At 37.1% G+C, this 20,253-nt stretch overlaps 1 protein-coding gene and 1 long non-coding RNA gene across 9 annotated transcripts; both read right to left on the bottom strand.

The window, feature by feature from the left end:
* Positions 1-1,046: 1,046 nt before the first annotated feature.
* LOC309497683 (uncharacterized protein) lies at positions 1,047-19,945 on the bottom strand. 8 transcript variants are annotated; one of them, XR_014205651.1, is made up of 7 exons: positions 19,890-19,945; positions 19,135-19,263; positions 8,868-10,821; positions 6,981-7,118; positions 5,420-5,524; positions 2,034-2,053; positions 1,047-1,770 (listed from the first exon to the last, which is right to left on the bottom strand). XR_014205651.1 is itself a non-coding variant. In XM_082168009.1 (3 exons), exons 2-3 carry the CDS (start codon positions 19,217-19,219, stop codon positions 10,001-10,003), a joined length of 906 nt encoding a protein of 301 aa, XP_082024135.1. In that variant the 5' UTR covers positions 19,220-19,263; positions 19,890-19,945; the 3' UTR covers positions 8,867-10,000. The 8 variants fall into 8 exon arrangements, 1 of the variants encoding a protein (XP_082024135.1); XR_014205654.1 differs by having other exon boundaries at positions 5,420-7,118; positions 8,868-9,141; positions 9,275-10,821; XR_014205649.1 differs by having other exon boundaries at positions 5,420-7,118.
* Positions 13,258-15,064, bottom strand: LOC309497717. Its single transcript, XR_014205677.1, has 3 exons — positions 14,921-15,064; positions 13,955-14,773; positions 13,258-13,720 (listed from the first exon to the last, which is right to left on the bottom strand). It is a non-coding gene; the product is annotated as an uncharacterized lncRNA (long non-coding RNA).
* Positions 19,946-20,253: the final 308 nt, after the last annotated feature.

Raw genomic sequence — 20,253 nt, 5'->3', positions numbered from 1 at the left:
CATATGTAATAAAAGAATAAAACTTTCATACACAGTAAATACTATTTACTGACTAATATGTACATAATAAATAGTTCTAATGATTTGACTTCTGTCTAATCCCCTTCTTCATGCCGTTAGCCATTGTTGGAAATACCTTTTATAATGAACATAATTTTTGGTCTGTTTAACATTACATAATAAAGTCACTAAAATTGGAGGTATACATCTATTTTTTCATAACTAATTAACAACACTACCTTTCTTTAGGGCTCCCAAAAACATTGTGTATTTCATTTTGGTCATTACAAACAACAGTTATAAGATTTTATCTATTTGTAGATACTAATGAATTATTATTAGTATTACTTTACAAAAAAATAAAAATAATAATAATAAATAAACAAAATCATAGGAAAATATGAAATAATAATAGATTGCTATATATATATATATATATATATATATGTGTGTGTGTGTGTATATATATATATATATATATATAGCCTACATCTTATTGCATTATTTCCAGTTCTATGACATTATAAAGTACAAGAGTGACATGCTACATGCCTCTCACTGATATGTCAGAAACATACATGACTGTAGTCTTGTATCTGAAGGTGGACCCCATGGGTGAACGTGATTTCACCAAGTACCACATGTATCTGGATCAACATCTTTGTTGATCCTGGAACAACTTTCCAATCAACCAATCAGATTTGAGGAACAAGTTTACAGTTTATGTCAAGTTTAGGCTTAAAACCAGGGTGAGGTGCTTCAACATCAGTGTTAGTCACCTGTCATTTCCCTCTGATTTTAGGGAAAAGTTTGGGTAGGGTTAGGTTTAGGGGTAGGGGTAGGGATAGGGTTAGGACTAAATTTTGGGGCAGGAATGTTAATCCAGGACCAACAAAATATGTTGATTCAGGAACATGTCTTACTTGGCAAAATCACGGTGACCGTAAACCATGACATGATGTGTACACCCAGACCCAGGGATGGGCAAAAATACATCAAAATCAGTTCCAGTTTTGTATATATTTCTTAAAATGAACAATAAAACGTGAACCAAACAGATACAAATTTATTTAAATGGTTTGAACTGATAACTGATTAGGACGGCCAGTAAGATAATTATTAACAGCATTCTGTAAAAAGAGTTTAGCAGTGACAGGCTATCAGAATCTAATTATCTAGGGAAGCATAGAAGTAAAAAAAAAAATAATAATAAAGTAAATTTTTTCTTTTATTGTTTTGGTGATTTCATTGTCTCTGGGAATCCTCTGAACAAACATGTCTTCCTGATGGCTAGGACTCAGAAGTCTTTTTGCAAGGTTTTCAGCAGAGCTCTGTCCCCTGGTGTGACAGACCTCTCTGAATTTGGAGGAGGTGATGTGGAGCCAGCGTAGTTTGTGCCACTCAATGCTGGAAATCTGCTCTTTTGTACCTTTGGCAATTTTGTGTGCGGTCTCTAATGTGGTCGCCAGCGACATCATGTGGTGCTGCTGATGTTCAGTGCTGACAAGAGAGCAGGTAGAGGGTCCCAGCCTGTACCCATGAGGTGGCAGCTGTGGGGGAGAAGGAGCATACGTGTGGACAGGTTTTCGGCACTCTCTTTGCTGGCATGCGATAGGATAACACTTCCTTCCTGCACTTTTCCAAACGCAGAGTCAGCCAGAGGAACATTAACGTCCATAGCCATAGCAGTTATCAGTGGAGCCGCATCACTTGGAAGATCATGAAGAAAGTTCAGTCAGAGGGGAACTGACACCCTTATTCAAGTTGCTCCTATGGAAAATACAATAAAATACAAAATGAGCCATGAAGCAGGTTACACATAAGTTGATCAAACAAACAAAATAAATGAGTAAAAAAAGAAAAAAGGCTTTATTTGTTTGAAAAGCCTGAAGAGATGGTTTGCACTTTCTTGAACGACTGATAGTATAAATACTAAAATACAATGTATCATATGGTCAGATGATTACTTTATCTGAGGTCTCACTGATATGATTACCACAGAAAATGTCTTTAATGATTATAACCATACTAACCTGATGCCGTCTATAACCTTCTGTAAAAGAAGTGAGAAAACAGATCTCAGTTTCTGTGAATCCCAGGGCTTAGCATTCATATTTAAATATCAATAAATATTCCAAAATATACCGGTGTTATTTATGGTATATGAAACAAATGCATTTAAAATGGACTTTAGGAGGATTACATGCGATGATTGACAGAAACTTGATCTGGCGAACGGAACCAGTCCTGAACCTGCAGGATAACTCTCCCTTACGCTCAAGCTGTGAGGCTTGTGGCTTTTCCTCATTGATGATCGGTAGCACTCAGCCCTAATGGCAGGTTCCAGAATCAAATCACAGAAGGTGCTCTAGTAAAGTCCAGATGTAGGCCAAGCACAATAGGTCATCACTTTTACCAATAATTGGAATAGAATTTCAAAAATATATTCAGCAACAAACATTTTTCTATTAGTCTGCCTTTACATTCCTTTAATTTGTTACTAGTATTTTAACATGTCATATCCTCCTGAGAACCAGAAAAAAAGGTTTTGTGAATTTTTTTTTTTTAGGTCATTGCATTGTTTGGAGGAAAAGAAACCGCATTACATTCAAAAATGTCTTTATTCCATTTATGTAGGAAGAAAACATGTTTTTTTGGTTTTTTTGGTCATTCACCAATCAATTTTTAGGTTTCAAGCTTTGTATAAAAGTTATTTATTATGTTTATTATGGATTCTCAACTATGTTATGAAAGATATAACAGAATGATTTGATATACCATTTTACTTTATGAAATAGGCCTATGCATGTAAACGTGGCCATAAATGCCATTCCCATTCCATGCAATTAATCTATACACCGATTTGCATTCTATAATTCCATAATTTGTATCTAATTTGCATATTAATTTGTTTTTGGGGCAACATGTTGAGCCTAAAAAAAAAAAAAAAAAAGACATGGAATAATGGGGAATATTTTCATATATATATATTAGGGGTGTAACGGTTCACAAAATTCACGGTTCGGTTCGATACGATACACTTGTGTCACGGTTCGGTACGTTTTCCATAGGCAACAGCAAAAATAAATAAATGCCAGAGAAATTTCCTTGAATTAATTTTTTTATTATTATTATTTTATTTAATGAAACTAACATCATAAAGTATGATTTTTTTATGAAAAAATGTTGTTGCTTTTTTTACTGAGCAATAATGGAGCTATACTTGACTCTTCTTATGAGCATATAAAACAAAACAGCTCCTTGGACAAAATGAAATGTAATATTGTAGTAGTAGGCTAGTTATAAACAAAGGTTTATTTTAGTTCAGATTAACATTTGAGGGCAGCAATTGTATTCATAATGTCAAAATAAAACAGACGTAATGTTACTTGAAAGCATTATAGCCCACTATTCCTGACAAACTTCCATACCTGGCAGTTAGTGTTAGGCTACTACAGCAAATCCATGGTGAATGTTGCTGATCTGTGGACACTGGATAGTTCATTCATGGCACGATGTTTCTTCCTGGTTTCCACGTCAGCGCTGTTTGATCCGTTAATAACAGAGAAATGTGCATGTTTCTCACTAGATCTCGCAGCGATGTTATTACTTCAGTGGCGAATTCAAAAAGCATTTGAAATTCAAATGCTTTCTTTACTGGTCTGGATCTCTTAGCGCTGTGTGGTGTTGCTTGATCAGGCTCGCACATAGGGCTCGAGTCCCGCTTCACAGGTCAAAACTGATAAACGGTCCACACAAACACAATAAGAGTAGCTCAGTTTCGTTCCTTGCATTGCATTTGCCAGTTGATGTTGTGGTCGCGCCAGCCTCTATGAGCGCGCTTGCCACCCGCGACGCGCCTTCATTTGAAATAACGAAATTTTGGTCGGCAGAAAAAATGGTCCAACGTATGGTACGTAAAATGGTACGTAATGCGTACCGAAAACCGAACGCCTCGTACCGAACGGTTCGATACGAATACGCGTATCGTTACACCCCTAATATATATATATATATATATATATATTCATATATAAAAAATATATTTTCATATTAATTATATTTTCATAAGAATATCCCATATTTCATAAGAATATTCCAGACTTAAAACTGTGAAATGTTGTCAGAGAAATTTGTTGCAATATAATGTCCTCTGCTGAGGCAAAACCTCTTTTCCTGGGTCTCGGAGGATATTTTCTGTCCAGTGCAGAGTGAATCCACCATTTATATGTAGATGTCACTTCCGAAATTTTGCATCATGCAATTGGTCGTCGGTCCTATTAGCAGCATGAAAAACAATAGATTTATTCAATGGATTATATAGGATGTAGCCTTGAAATCGAGCCAAGACTGCTCCCTTTACAATCACTAAAATGCTGTCGCTTTGTCAGTTCATCGCAATCTCATAAAGTTCCGTTATCATCAATGGAGCTGCCAACAATGCACAGTAAATCTCTTTCTTACATTGTGTCAACACTTTCTTTGTTAATGGGGTTTTGCGACTCTGCATAACTCTGAATAAAAAGCTTTTGCCACACGTTTTGCCAATATATTTTTACAGTATCAACTAAGGGTGCTCTTGCTTGCGTTTGAGGGTGCTTAGCACCCCGTAGAACTGGGCCTATCAAATTGTTTCCTCTCCTGTGCTTGAATCTTTGTTTGTATCTAAGATTGACAATGGCGTTATGAAAATTGTATGTGATTGAAATATAATAGAAGACAGACCGAGACATACACATAGTATCACTAACTAACTGCTTGTTTTTAATGTCAATAACAAAATGCTTCAAATGTTTTATACTGCTTTTATTGAAAGTGCCTTAACTTGCTGTATTATCTGATGGTTCGGAAATGCCACTGAATCTCAGAAAAAGACAATCAGAAAAACAGTTACTACTGCCAGCAAGTTACTTGGGATAACGTTACCGAGCATTGAACACATTTAAAAAGACAGAATGGTGAGAAAGGCCAATAACATTGTACATGATTACACACACCCGTTGGCATGTCATTTTAAATTATTGCCATCTAGGCGACGTTTCTGCCCACCCCTTATGACCAAGAACAGATCCAAATTTTATTTTGTACCACAAGCCATAAAAGCCTTAAATCAGTCAAAATAAGCTAAACGTCCAGTTGGCCTGGTTAGATGCAGGGGTGTATAGTACAGTGTATTGCATTGTATTGTATTTGTTTGTGTCATATGTCTGATGTTTTGTCATGAAGTGCCTTGCGACTGTGCCGCTAACCCAATTGCCCCACGGGGACAATAAAGTTGTCTACTACTACTTTACACTAAGTTACACTGCTGCGCTAGCATAAGGGCATGTAAAGATAGATGGATGGATTGACTAAACATCCAGCTAAGTAATTAGAAGAGTTAACAAATTATTTAATAAAAGGCTGATCAAACTCTTACATCCACAGGTCTTGCTGTTGTGTGTTTTTTCCCACAGGTCTCTGGAGGTGCAGAAGATGAGCTGTCTCCAGAAGAAGTAGATGGGACTGACTCACAGGTTGTGTCCTGGTGGAAACAAACAAATATAAAAATTACGAATGTCATAAATTATGGATTTGTTGCTCAGTCATTGATGAAACTAGCATTAGGAAGACTTGTCAATGGCTACGTTTACATGCAACCAAATAATCCGTTAGTAATCGGCTTGAAGGCTCAATCGGACTGAAAAGCCTTCATGTAAACACCTTAACCGATCCGATTGATTGAGCTCGATCCGAACGAAAGGGGTGGTTTATTCCTTTTTTAATCTGATTGAGAGTACATGTAATCACTTGACCAGATTGAAAACCGAAACTGAAAGGACTGCGCATGTGCAATGACGTTGAGATAGCACAATGACCCATGATGCGCAGAATGAGCTGTTCTTCCTGTTGAATAAAGTGTCATATAAATGAGTGTCCCATCATTCTAAAATTCTCCTTTCACTGTGTCTGTGAAGTGGAGCAGGACAACGTCCCACTAGTCCTTGTTTCAGATTCTCATCCACAGACGACTGGTTTTGGGCATTTGTACCGCATGATAAATATAAGCGCACGGCACAACGGTTTATATGCTCGTTGTCTCCAAATTATGACCAGAAATGGATAAATATTAAGTCTGCTGTTTAAAACAATTAAAGAACCAATGTAGGAGAATAGTTATGTGCAAACAGCAGGAAACATATATTTGTGCAGTGTGCGCATGTCAAAAAATCTATTCCGATTTGAATCTTGAGACATATAAATGCGCACATCAACCCGAACACGTGTTTAGCGCTCATGTAAACACTACGTTCGGATTCATCAATCTGAATGAATTCAGTCCGATTGAAACAAAATTTGTGCATGTAAACGTAACCAATGACTGCATAATCCAAATTGCGTCTCACAATATGACATTTGAGCAAAATTTTGCAAAACACTTTAAGTCCGATTATGTAACACCAGTTAATGTATTACTTAACATTAACCAAAAATGAGCAATACATGTTACAGTATTTACTAGTCTTTGCCAACATTAGTCAAAACAAATACAAGGTAATTTGTCCTTGTTATACGTTACATGTAGTTAATATAGTAATAACTATAAATTATGTATAATTACATGCAACTAACCCTAATACAAACCATCATCCTAACCCTTACCCTATTTTAAGTACATGCAGTTAAGTATTATTACTCCGTACTTAAATGTATAATTACACTGTTACACAGACACCTTACAATAAAGTATAACCAAATACAACAATTCATTGTTATTTAATGTTATCTCAGGTGTATTAGTAAATGTTTAAATTAACATTAATAAATGCTGTAAAAATAGAGGTATTTCTCATTGATAGTTTATGTTAACGTGTAGTTAACTAACGTTAAAGGGGTCCTATTATGCCCTTTCATGTTTTTGGGGTGTACTACAATATGTTTTCATGCTTGATTGTTAAAAAAATGCATTGTTTTTCACATATTTTACATTATTACAGCACCTCTCTCCCTAGTCTGTCTCGAACGTGTCGTTTTCGATGAAGCCCCTCCTTCCGGGAGGTGTGCTGTGATTGGTTAGCTGGCCCAGTGTGTTGTGATTGGCAGAGCTTAGCATGTGTTCAGGAAATGTCACGCCTAAACTATGGTAATAGAAACAGTAATCGATCACAAAATCATGGATAATTCCTAAGGGGCGGTGAACAGCCTTACAAAAGCAAGAGCTTACAAAAGCTAAAGTAAACACTACATCAATACTGTAATTAGGGGTGTAACGATATTCAAACCGAACCGACAAACCGCGATACAACAGCCACGGTTCGAACCGCGATACTCTCATGACGAACCGAACGCGCCCCGCCCCCTGCTGCCCCGGCCCAACTCTCACATCACTTTGTCACAAAACTATTTTTTTCTTCCTTGACATTTGATTAAATAGTTATTAATGAGTACACTTTTAACAACTAATAAGAGCTGTAGTTTTACTAAATATTATTATAATATTATTTACTAAATAAAGTGCATGTCACGTGATTTGGGTGATCGATCACGCTCGAGAGTTTACATACGCACTTCAGGATGGCAACTCATATTGAGATTGAAGACCCTCCGGTCACAACCACTGACTGATACAGCAGCAACAGCAGCAGTGCTGATCACGAATCACCGACACCTGTCATCATCCAATATGATGACATATCACAGCATTTTTTAATCATCGTTTTGAGACAAATCATTGTTTGTTTTGCGAACATAATCCTCTGCCGTCTGGTCGCTTCCGCTTCAAGCCGAACTCGTCTCGCGCTAACGGTAATTCCTTTTCACTGTCCACGTTTTGATTTCGGCAAATCAATTTTAGCGAATGCAAACAACGTGATTATTGTTCATGAGTCCAACATCCAGCCACGCAAGAAAACATGTAATCTACCTGAGGGAATAATATGCTCACAAAACATTTCTGATTATTATTAATGTTTAAGACTGGTTTGTTTTTTCCCCCCCAGGATTCTATGAAGAATGTAAAGATCATAAGATATTTATTTGAAATAGAAAGCTTGTGTAACACTATAAATGTAGGCTACTGTCACTTTTGATTAACGTAATGCATCCTTGCTGAATAAAAGTAGGCAATTACTTTCTTTAATTTCTTTCCCCCAAAAAATTATCTTACAAACCTCAAACTTTTGAACTGTAGGCCTATGTATAATGTTAAAAAAGCTTTCTATTTCAGATAAATGCTGTTATTTTGAATGGTGGTTTGTTTGTAATGTGACATTTTGTTTGTATGACTTTACAATAATTTTTAGAATTAAATTGTACATAAATAGGTTAAGCAATACAAATGTGTTTGTCTGATAACCTTTTAAACATATACTTAACTGTCTGCAGACAATGAAATGATGTACATTGTGCGATGCAGTACAAATATTTTGAGTGTCCCTTGTTTTCCTATAAAGAACCACGATTGTCCCGCATTTTACTTTTCTGAAGTTGGCAACCCTACTCAGGTGTGCAGTTTATTTCTGACTAGTCAGTGGAGGCATTTATTTCATTTTAGTTAACTCAGGTGTGCTAAGTGCTCTAAAGAAAGCGTGAAGCCACTGTATAAAGTTCAGTTAATAAAGTTAAAGTTAATCTAGCGTTATTATTGCTGGTGCCCTGCCATGAACCCTGCCCCCACAGCAAACCGAACCGAACCGAACCGAACCGTGGCTCCAAAACCGTGATATGAACCGAACCGTGGCATTGGTGTATCGTTACACCCCTAACTGTAATGTTAGCAGGCTAGCAGAGGCAAAGATTTGACTTTGTTTACATCATAGCAACTAAATAAAACTTATAATTGGAACTGTCAATAGAAAACACAACTACAAATAAAAAGACATACTTACAAGTTGTGATCCATGAACAACAGATTGTCCCGACAAAATGGGAACGGCTACATCTTTCAGGAGAAGCTTTTGTCTGTCTGAGGCTCTCTGAAGCTTAAACAGGCCTCGCCAAATTTTTTATGACTTCATAAGATCCGTAAAAATTGCGTTGAAGTCCAAACAAGCCGTTCGTTGTAGTTCTTGGAAAGTGGATTCTGTTAAATAAAATGTCTCCCTTTGGAGTGGACTTTGAGCTTTGTTGAAGTTGAAGAAGTGAAAAAGCATAATAGGACCCCTTTAACAAATTAAACTTTGTGTTAGCCAAAATGTATACACCACTTGCATGTTACAAAAGCCTATGCAACTTTCAAATCAGAATTACTGAAGTTTAGAGTGAAGGTAATGTTATTTTGGGATATTTGACCTACCTGTCTCGATATCAATTTCATTGCTGTCGGTTCCACTGATGTAGTTCCACTATCCGGAGTTCCAGGCTGGACAGGTGATCTGACCACGACCACTTCGTTGGTTTGCAACTTTAGCTTCTTTAAATATTTATTTAAGGTTCTGAACCTATCGCTGACACTGCAGCCACGATCTCCATGTGGCCCTGTTCGGCCATTTTTAATGCTACACCTTCAAACACAAATCTGTTGTGTTTCAAACACAAATCACCTTCAAACACAAATCACAAAACGCTAACCCCTCAAACTTAGCCTGTATGGAGCTGTCACCCCAAATACTTAATAGGTCTATCACCTCAATATCTCCTCACTGACTGACTGAGCTGCTTTCCTCCATGATGCAACCAAAAAATGAACCGATAGTACATGCCAGTGCAAAATGATGACTCATGTCGATCAAGAATGACATTGAATGAACGTTGCATGAATTCTGATATACTCTTCAGACTGCGGTCGCACTGTAAAACATCTGACCTTTATCGAATTTAGGACCACATATGGAAGTAGCAAAAATCAGAATTGAAAAGATCAGATTCCATGTAGTTTGTGCTGTTCACACTGTCATGACAAAAACAGACACATATGAGCAAAAATGAGAATGAGTTTGCAATTGACATTTCAGGTCTGCTCAATATGTGAAACTCTTCTCACTCTGAAGACATATGAAAGGCTTCTCTCCAGTGTGAACTCTCAGTTTTCTCTTGAGTGAATCCTCATGTGAGAATTAAGGGTTACTTTTTGTCTGAAACTCTTTCCACATTGAGGGCATATGAAAGGCTTCTCTCCAGTGTGAACTTTCATGTGGACTTTAAGACTTTCTTTTTGAATGAAACATTTTCCACACTCTTGGCAGGTGAAAAGGTTCTCTCCAGTGTGAACTCTCATGTGGGCTTTAAGGCTGTATTTTTGAGTAAAACTTTTTCCACACTGTTGGCAGGGGAAAGGTTCCTCTACAGTGTGAATTCTCATATGCCTTTTAAGGTTTTCTTTTTCAGTGAAACTTTTTCCACACTGTTGGCAGGAGAAAGGCTTCTCTCCATTGTGAATTCTCATGTGGACTTTAAGGCTGTATTTCTGATTGAAACTCTTTCCACACTCTTGGCAGGTGAAAGGTTTCTCTCCATTGTGAATTCTCATGTGAGCTTTAAGGGTATATTTTCGAGTGAAACTTTTTTCGCACTGTTGGCAGGTGAAAGGTTCCTCTACAGTGTGAACTCGCATGTGTCTTTTAAGGTTTCCTTTTACAGTGAAACTTTTTCCACACTGTTGGCAGGAGAAAGGCTTCTCTCCAGTGTGAATTCTCATGTGGACTTCAAGGTGCCTATGTTGATTGAAACTCTTTCCACACTCTTTGCAGGTGAAATGACTTCTAGCTCCCGTCTTTTGTGAGGAAGTATTTTCAGTCTGTGAGCAAGATTGTTCTCCGGTTATGAAATCATGGTGAATCTCATACTGATATTTCTCTTCCTTTTCATACAGTTTTTGATTCTCCTCTTTCAGCGCCATCAGGTCTAAGGTGAAAAAAGACAAATACAAATGAACCTGTTTAATGGCACAAAGCAACAGACATCAAAACATTTAGACATGTAAAGCATTAACACCAACATAAAGCATCTAAACCAACAACATCTATGCTATATCCTATACCAACTAAGCTACTGAAAGAGGTGTTTCCTGGAATCTCAGAAAAATGTTTTACTTGGGAGAACTGGTTAATTATAAACATCTCAAAACTCCTGTTCATGTCTTGAATTTTAGAAACACAGTGTCCTCTCTCAACTATGTTCAGATTTGCAGAAAACAGTATGGATAATTGTGGAGAATGTCAGTTATAATTTAAGAAACCACAGAACCCGTGCTTATTAAAGATACAAATTAGTTGCATTTGGCATCTGATCTTAGCTAAATCTCTCTTCTAGTGTAATTATTATCTTTTGAAAATATTACCAGAACTTTCTCTTAATTAACTGCCTGTCAGTGTATTGGAATGGTTCATTGTAGAGGTTGACTTGACTGACGATTTTGCCAATGCATCTTCACTGATAACCGATTTACTGTCCAGTACAGGACACGTCATACATTAAAGTAATTGATTTGTTGACTAGATGCTGCATTAGTAGAGAACAGCACTATGTTTGTCGACAAGGCTGACTGGATGTTTAAGGGTTAGTTCACCCAAAAAGTTGTCATTAATTACCCACATGTTGTTCAAAACCTGTAAGACTTTCAATCATCTTCTGAACACAACTGAAGATATTTTTTATTAAAATCTGAGCCAGTTCTGCACTCTCCATAGACAGCTACGCAACTACCACGTTGACTCTTCAAAAAATTCATAAAAAGATTGTAAAACTAATTCATATGAACAGAGCGATTTAGTCAAAATCTTGTGAATAGACTCGATCGCTTTGATGAACGATTTAATTTAGGCTTTTATTCACATAAAAATGTATCAGCAAACATAAACAGAAGCTTAACTGAAACTGCTTGATGCGCTACAACAAACCTCTCGCTGAAGCTCAAACGTGCTGCGTAACATGAGAATGAACCTCATTGGTTCTCGTCAAGCGAACATGCTTGTTTACTGATGTGCGAGTTCAATCTGTTCATCATATAAAGTGCCGGCCACATTGAGTTCTCTTTTGTTATTGAACAGACAGTATGCCAAAATACCCGTTTTGTCGAGTATCCTCGTAATCACAGTCTTAAATTAGTCAAATAACGTCTTAAATGACCGCAAAGAGTTGTGTGGACATCAGATGTGTGTCAGATCCACGTAATGTGCTATAGACCTTGAAGTGACAGTAGCCTAATAAACCTGCTGCTGTGATGTCTGTCATTAATGTAAATAAAAGAACAAAAGAAAATCACTGAATAACTTTAGTTGCTTTAATAAGGATTAATCTATATTTAAATTATAATTTATGCAGTGAAGACTGGAGTGTTTGATAACTTAATTCAATTTCTGTATATTTCCTACCTGTTAATAATTAAAATATTCTGTCTTTATGTTGTTTCTACATTAAAGGGATAGTTGACCCAATAATGAAAATTAGCCCATGATTTACTCACCCTGAAGCCATCCTAGGTGTATATTGTGGCATCATGAGAGGGTATGTTATAGAGGCAAGGTATGTGCCATCTAGGTGGTTGCAGCATGGGGACTACAAACCAAGATGGCCACCTGGTCCCGGACTACAGTTACCAGGTTTCTAAACTGTGGGGACACAAGTGTTGCGAGTGAAGGAGAAAAGCTGGTAATGAGCTGAGAACAGAGAGACTGGCTGTTTTTGTTTGATAGTGCACACAAAGAGAAGCTGGAAGAGTTTTTTGGTTAAAATCTTTTTGGAGTTTAAGTTGATTATTAAAAAGAAACCAGTGACTTGATCTCTGCCTGGACTTGATTTGTGAAGCAACCCACACTTTGGTGATACCCTACCTCTCACGATGCCACAATATGACATTCTTCTTTCAGACGAATACAATCAGAAGTTATGTTAAAAAATGTCCTGGCTCTTCCAAGCTATAATGGCAGTGAATGGGTGTCTGTCTTTGGAAGTCCATCAAAGCGCATCTATTCATGATTAAAGTGCTCCACACGTATCTGGGGGTTAATAAAGGCCTTCTGAAGTGAAGCGATGCGTTCTTGTAAGAAAAATATCCATATTTAAAACTTTATAGACTAAAATAACTGGCTTCCGGTAGACGGCCGTACTCATCAATTTATGCCAAAAGAGTAACACTTGAACTTGACGCACAACGTAATGACGCCAACTGACGCCTCTCGTGGTTCAAACAAACAGGGCTGGGCAACCGCATTCTTCATTACGTTGTGCGTCAAGTTCAAGTGTTACTCTCTTGGCATAAATTGATTTGTGTCGGTTGCTACAGCGTGGTTTGAGTTTGGAGCTCTGTCAAAGTTGATTCTTAATCCATTTTCTTCTTTATATCAATTTTCTAAACTATTATTTTCACTTTTTACAGCGGGTGAACATATGCCCAATATTATTCTACATCGAAAACAATCGGATTGCTTTGATACAGCTACTTTTATTCAATTTTCCAAACATCCGCTACTAGCTTTAGCCCACTAGCATCGCTAACGTGGTCCTAGCTATCGCCTGTCCTGTTTACACTCAATCACTCAAGAAATTATTGTTTATCTGTTCTAATGGCGAATGTTTCAGATGTGTGTATACCTTTTAGAGATACGACGGTCTGGAAATGTTCCGGTACCGGTATCACCGGGTGGAGGGACGTTAAGAGTTTTTTCCTCTTTTGCACCTGACTGTTAAATCGCTAATTCGCACAGGCATTCATAACGCCTTGGAGTAGAGTAAGCGTTTTCAATTAAATCCTATGGAAGTTGAGCTTCCATAGGAATCTACTGAAAACACTCGCTCTGCTCCGCTCCAGTGGACACACACTCCTGATGGAGTTTTAGGACACCATTAGGTCACTTGATGGAGTTTTTCGGTTCCTTGCCACTGTTGCCTTTGGCTTGCTCAGTTGGGGATATTTTGGGGATATTTAATCTAATTTTATCAATCAATAAATTCCTCTTGAAACAAACTTTGTTGTATTATTTTAATTTAATACTGTGAAGCTGCTTTGATACAATCTGTATTGTGAAAAGCGCTATACAAATAAACTTGACTTGACACACCTTTATAAATGAATCCCTGTGCAGTCGTGCACATTTTACTTTAGCTTTTGAATTAGTGCCAATTTAGGAGCGGCAGTTGCTTATGGTGGGTTCATTATTATTCTTAAATGGAAAAACAACAACAAAACAGTACAATGGCAAACACACTTAAATAGGTACTTTTACATGCCGCTTTGAAACCAAATATTCCGCCATTGTCTTGTCAGTCAAGAGTGAGGCAAAATGGGTGAAGTGAGGTGAAATCTGACTCCTGCTGCTGATTTGTGCTGTGACTCTCGTTCAGCTCACGTTGAATTGAGCAGACATATTCAGTTTTTAATTGTAGTGTCTGTTCTCTAACTGAACTAAATTATTTTTATTACTATAAAAAAATCAAAATGGTGGGCAAGTGATATAACCGGTGTTGCGGCTGAGCTACGGTAACACCGTCAACACCGACTATCGCAGCAAGCCTACTAGCTTTGAGTAGGCAAGGCCACGTTTGAGCTTTTCTGGGAGTGACCTAGGCTCTTTCCATGCAGATGGCCTGCATCCCAGCAGAATCAGAGCGGATGTTCTGTCAGACATCATTTACAAGACGCTACACTGTTTGTCAAGTAAGTCACACCTCAAATCACAGTCTTTGTTCTACCCACTTAATTGGTAGAAGTGCAAGTGTAGTACATTCTATAGAAACTGTCTAATCCCACAATTCTATAGGAATCTAGAAAAATTCTGATCGTGATTAAACCAGAACAATTGCCAAAACTAAAGAACAAAAACCATTTCTAAAACTAGGACTCCTAAACATTAGATCGCTCACACCTAAGGTGCTTAAAGGAGTAGTTCACTTTAAAATGAAAATTACCCCATAATTTACTCACCCTCAAGCCATCCTAGGTGTAATATGACTTTCTTCTTTCAGACAAATACAATCGGAGTTATATTAATAAACACCCTGATGCCTCCGAGCTTGATAATGGTAGTGGATTGAAACCATCAGTTTGAAGCTCAAAAAAGTGCATCCATCCATTATAAACGAACTCCACACGGCTCCGGGGGGTTAATAAAGGCCTTCTGAAGCAAAGCGATGAGTTTGTGTAAGAAAAATATTCATATTGTTAACTTAAAAGTAAAATAAATAGCTTCCGGCCAAACGAACATTCTGATTTTGCGGCGCATTGCCTTCAAAAGTAAAACTAATCCATTGCAACCATTAGTGGCTCGGATGATGGGAGAAAATGAAGACTTTTATGTCCACTCTTACATCCAACACTGGGATTGCTTACGAGACATTGTCACTACAGCTGCTCGAGTGCGGAAAAAATGGCGGATAGCGTACAACTCACTGAGGGCGGAAACTATGGTAATGCAGGACTGTCAGTCAGCGGCCGTGGGCGGGGCCTGAGCAGTATGAGTCACACTGCTCAGAAAATCAAAAGGGTATGTCTAATGAGACTGCTTTTGGTTTAATGGGGATTCAAATAAAAGGAGAGGGTGGATTTTTATTAGAGGTCGACCGAGTCATCGGTTTTCATCATCAAAAAATTATCATGATTGGTTGCGTCCGTTGCTGGAGTGGCTGAGAAGGGCGCTATCATTACACAGTATCAGAGCACTGAGAAGAGACTGCTGGCATTATACAGAGCAAGAGCAGCCTCTAAAAGTGGAATAATACACTATCACTGGCACCACGTGTTGTTTATTGTAACAGGTGAGGCTGGAGAGGCGGTATTAACATTAAGTGACATGGCATCTGACGCACAGAAGCCAATGGCACATGTCACTATGCGTATTGGCACATCCAGTCTTCATTGGCATGTGTCACTGACATCGCGACACACTGACACTGACATGTCACCTGACTGACACCGAGTTGCGGAACATGTCACCGTGTTGCGACACCTCCAGAAGTGACTGACAGATTAATTGAACACCTATAGCCTACTGACGTAATTGTGGCACAAAATCCTAAATAAATAGCCTAATTTTGTGATATTTATAATATCAATTAAACGAATTAAAGTGCATTAATATTTTTTCAAACGTCACGTCTGTTTGATTGGTAGGCCTATGTGTCACTGAATGTTTTGTAACACCAATGCTACTTTATCTCGCAAAGTCACAAACTGCCCATTCTAGGAAAGACACGAAATAAATCTATCATGGGTCACTATGAATAACGTATTAACAGTCGCGTCCGTTACTGTAAACCTTTATTTTTGTGTGATGCTGCACAGACGTACGCCAGTAGGTGTCAGAATAAGTGAGTGTAACCAGTGTAACACTGGACAGCGCAAGATTCTCATCTGTGGCTTTAATATTAAAAAAATAATTGTATCGAAGTATGTATGTTGTAGGCTACACATTAACTTAGCGATGTTATAAATCATATTTTTTGACAGCATAAAGCAAATTGTTATGCAAGTGGCATATATGACACAATCCATTGGCACATCTCACGTTTGACACATGCCAATATCCACTGGTACATGCCAGTTGGCCTGTATCACTAAAACTGACATGTCTCTTTATGTTGTGGCACCTCCAGTAGTGACACCTGCAGCTGTCTGCCGGAGTATAGATTATGTAACATATGCGCACAGTTAATTTGTACTACAAAAAATTATTTTATTTATTGAATAATTCCATACAATTATTTTTGAAATATTAAAGGTACTGAGGAAGGTCCTGCGCGACCGAACGTTTGTTGAATTTTTTTAATGCACTGAGCACTTTTTTGCACTTGTATAAATAAAGAATATTGCTAGTAGCTCGGTATACTCCTTTTCAGATAGGCCTACATAGCCTAACAAACAAATGATTTTAATAATTATTATTTATTTATTTTTTGGGAAGGACTTGAAATATTAAAGCCACAGATGAGAATCTTGCGCTGTCCAGTGTTACACTGGTTACACTCACTTATTCTGACACCTACTGGCGTGCGTCTGTGCAGCATCACACAAAAATAAAGGTTTACAGTAACGGACGCGACTGTTAATACGTTATTCGTAGTGACCCATGATTTATTTCGTGTCTTTCCTAGAATGGGCAGTTTGTGACTGTGAGATAAACAACATAAAGTAGCACTGGTATTACAAAACATTCAGTAGTATTCAAGCTATAGGTGTTCTATTAATCTGTCAGTCACTACTGGAGGTGTCGCAACACGCGGTGACATGTTCCACGACTCGGTGTCAGTCAGGTGACATGTCAGTGTCAGTGTGTCGCGATGTCAGTGACACATGCCACTATCCACCACTGGATGTGCCAATAGTGACATGTGCCATTGGCTTCTGTGCGTCAGATGCCATGTCACTTAATGTTAAAACTGCAATTATGAGGCTGCGGGCTGCACGGAGAGACCGCGGAGAGTGCTGACACTTCAGATGCGCATCTAAAACACAGACAGCGAAACAGTATGAATAAAGAACACTACAGTCCATGTTGCCATATCATTATAAATGAATTAATTTGTTGTCTAGATGCTGCATTAGCAGAGAAAGAACAGAAATATGTTTGCCGTCGAGGCTGTGAGGACTCTAACATTAGTACCTCCAGCGGTTAAAACGACGTGACAAAAACACACACAAACCTGATCCAAATGTTTAATGTCACAATTGTTAACCATCTATTTGCATTAGTTTATATACAGCTGGTCACCTGTATGCATTCATTAGCCAGCGAAGTTGCATATTTAAAGCTAGTGACGTGATTGCTTTCTCAACATTGATATGTTAATGCAGCCGACAGAAATATAAGCAAATCAGAAACGCATTTGATTCAATTATTTTTTTATCACTGCAATAAATAGTTTTTTATTTAATTTTAATTAGGTAATCATCAAGTGTTCTAATATAGAAGCAAATAAAGTGAGATACTATACATGTAATATACATTTATGCAATTTTAATGCTCTGACCTTTGCATATATTTAAAGATGCCATCTTTGAGCATAGCAGACTCTTTGGATTTAAATGAAATGATTTACACTTTACAATAAGATTACATTTTTAGCATTAACTAAGGTTAATAAATGTTGTAGTATTGTCCACATTTACTAATACATTTTAAATTGACTTTAAATTATTTTATCTATGAACTAACATGAATGATTAAGGTACAATTATCTTGCTCAAATATTAATACATGCTGTAAAAAAATTTTTTATATTGCATATAGTTCATGAAAGCTAGCTAATACATAAGCAAAGTTACACATATACATATATATATATATATATATATATATATATATATATATATATATATATATATATATATATATATATATGAAGAGTTCAGATGCAAAAGCCTCTAAGTGCCATCTGAAATTTTCTTCTAGAATGATCATTTTTATCAAGCTCGTATATTTAAGTTCAGTAATTTCACTTAAATGACAATTAATAGGTAATTTGCATTGCCATTTAACTGAAATTACTGAAATTAAATATACGAGCTTGATCAAAATGATCATTCTAGAAGAAAATTTCAGATGGCACTTAGAGGCTTTTGCATCTGAACTCTTCATATACACACACATATATATATAGGTAAGGGATAATGTAGAGCGAGGCGGTTGTCATAGCGAATACAACCCCGACAGGCTGATCAGGAGCCCGACGCGAACCGGAGGTGCTTACATTATCCCACTTATTACATGGCTACCTACCAAATAAATCAATAATTTGACACAAAATATTGATTTAAAAGGGGGTTTATTGATTTAAAAATGTTTTTCATGGCAACGGTGTGTTATACTTAGCAGCGCTCTGTTATCAAGAAATAACAGACCGCATTCTACATTAGAATTCAACCAAGCCATGTAATAAATAAATAAATAAATAAATGTATGTGTGTGTGTGTGTTTATTTCTATCTCTTTTTACATAGTTTTCTCTTCTCGTTCTTTTCTAACATATGGTAAATAAATCGTTTGCTTGCAATTCAGTTCACCCTTGCCTCGTACACCTGACCTGGTAATGACATGCGTTTGTATCTATACGTGTCTTCTCCCGAGTTTAATGTTACACCACTTTACCCCTTGATTCGAACATACTAGGAGTCATATAGCTTATATGACATAGTTTGTTTCTGCTTCTTTTTCGCCTGTGTTTTGATCTGGAGATTCAGTACTCTTTAAGAAAATGTGTAATCAGCTTTGAGAATGAAACCCACCTGTTTGTTCCTCAGTGTCTTCTCTTTTCACTCTGAATGCTTCTTCTATCTTCATTTCTTCACTCTCCTCTTTAATAAATGCCATCTTTATAATAGTGTGTCACGAGGATCTCAGCACCAGGAGTTTTTCTGTGTGTTTGAACAGTTTGACATGATTAAAATGAAAATAATCAACAGATATAAAAATAAATCCAAACTAAATCTCTGGGTGCGTCTCAATCAGCTCTAGTTCAGTAGTTCTGTGCACTGGTTAGGGCAAGTCAGTCAGAGTGAGAGTAAATGGCCTTAAATTACCTGATTAGACAAAACCTTTTGCTTCAAATTAATAAAAGAACACAAATTATACAGACACTTCATATTTAGACATGTCAGTTATTTGTATATTACAATGTTTAGACCGGCATGTGCGCTGAATCGAGCGTTTCGAATCACTAAATCATTTTAAGAAACAACTGGTTCAGTTATTAACACAGATTTTCGAGTTAAAATTTTCAAGTTTCTTCATCACTACTCGCCAGTGACCAAATTCATGTTTACGACAAACTGGTTCACAATATAGGGAGCGAAATGAGACGCACCTTTTCTGTTACTCATGTGTGGATGCACTTTACACACAAAAATAAAGTTAATTAATGTTAGATAAAGTATTGCAATGTTAAATTCAATAATAATTCAGCAATTTTACATCGTTTATATATATAACTGCCTGAACGGGTTGCATTGATGTAAACACTTCAAATGCGTAAAACACAAACCTTTCTTCAGCCGAATCACAACAAAAGCAGGAGCACAGCGCAATTTTATGACGTCGATGTCTCCAGACCAAAATAAAAGTCCAGTTCTGCTGTCTAAAACCACCAAAGTGCAATAATAAATACATATCAAAGAAATGTAGTTTAATTATTTGAGAAATACATATTTAAATACATGCTGTCAGATGACGTGATGAAAATATTAAGAGTTACTAATTAAAAAAAAAAAGAAGAAAAAAAAGAACTGGTTATCACCAATTTGCCTTTTTTAGCATCGCATCCTATGTATTTCTCCAAGAATTCAACTCTAAATTTCTCTGAGGTGTATTTTATTATTGCACGTTTGTGGTTTTAGACAGAACCGTGT

The sequence above is a fragment of the Leuciscus leuciscus genome, assembly GCF_965113295.1.
Source record: "Leuciscus leuciscus genome assembly, chromosome: 4".
Lineage (NCBI taxonomy): Eukaryota > Metazoa > Chordata > Actinopteri > Cypriniformes > Leuciscidae > Leuciscus > Leuciscus leuciscus.
This window is presented reverse-complemented; position numbering and strand designations above follow the sequence as displayed.

Bases quoted from the DNA above. Each gene is read 5' to 3' on its own strand.
- LOC309497683 (XM_082168009.1), bottom strand. From the start codon at position 19,219: ATGGCATTTATTAAAGAGGAGAGTGAAGAAATGAAGATAGAAGAAGCA. The intron at 10,822-19,134 runs GTGGGTTTCATT...TTTTCACCTTAG, and splicing joins AGACACTGAGGAACAAACAG to ACCTGATGGCGCTGAAAGAG.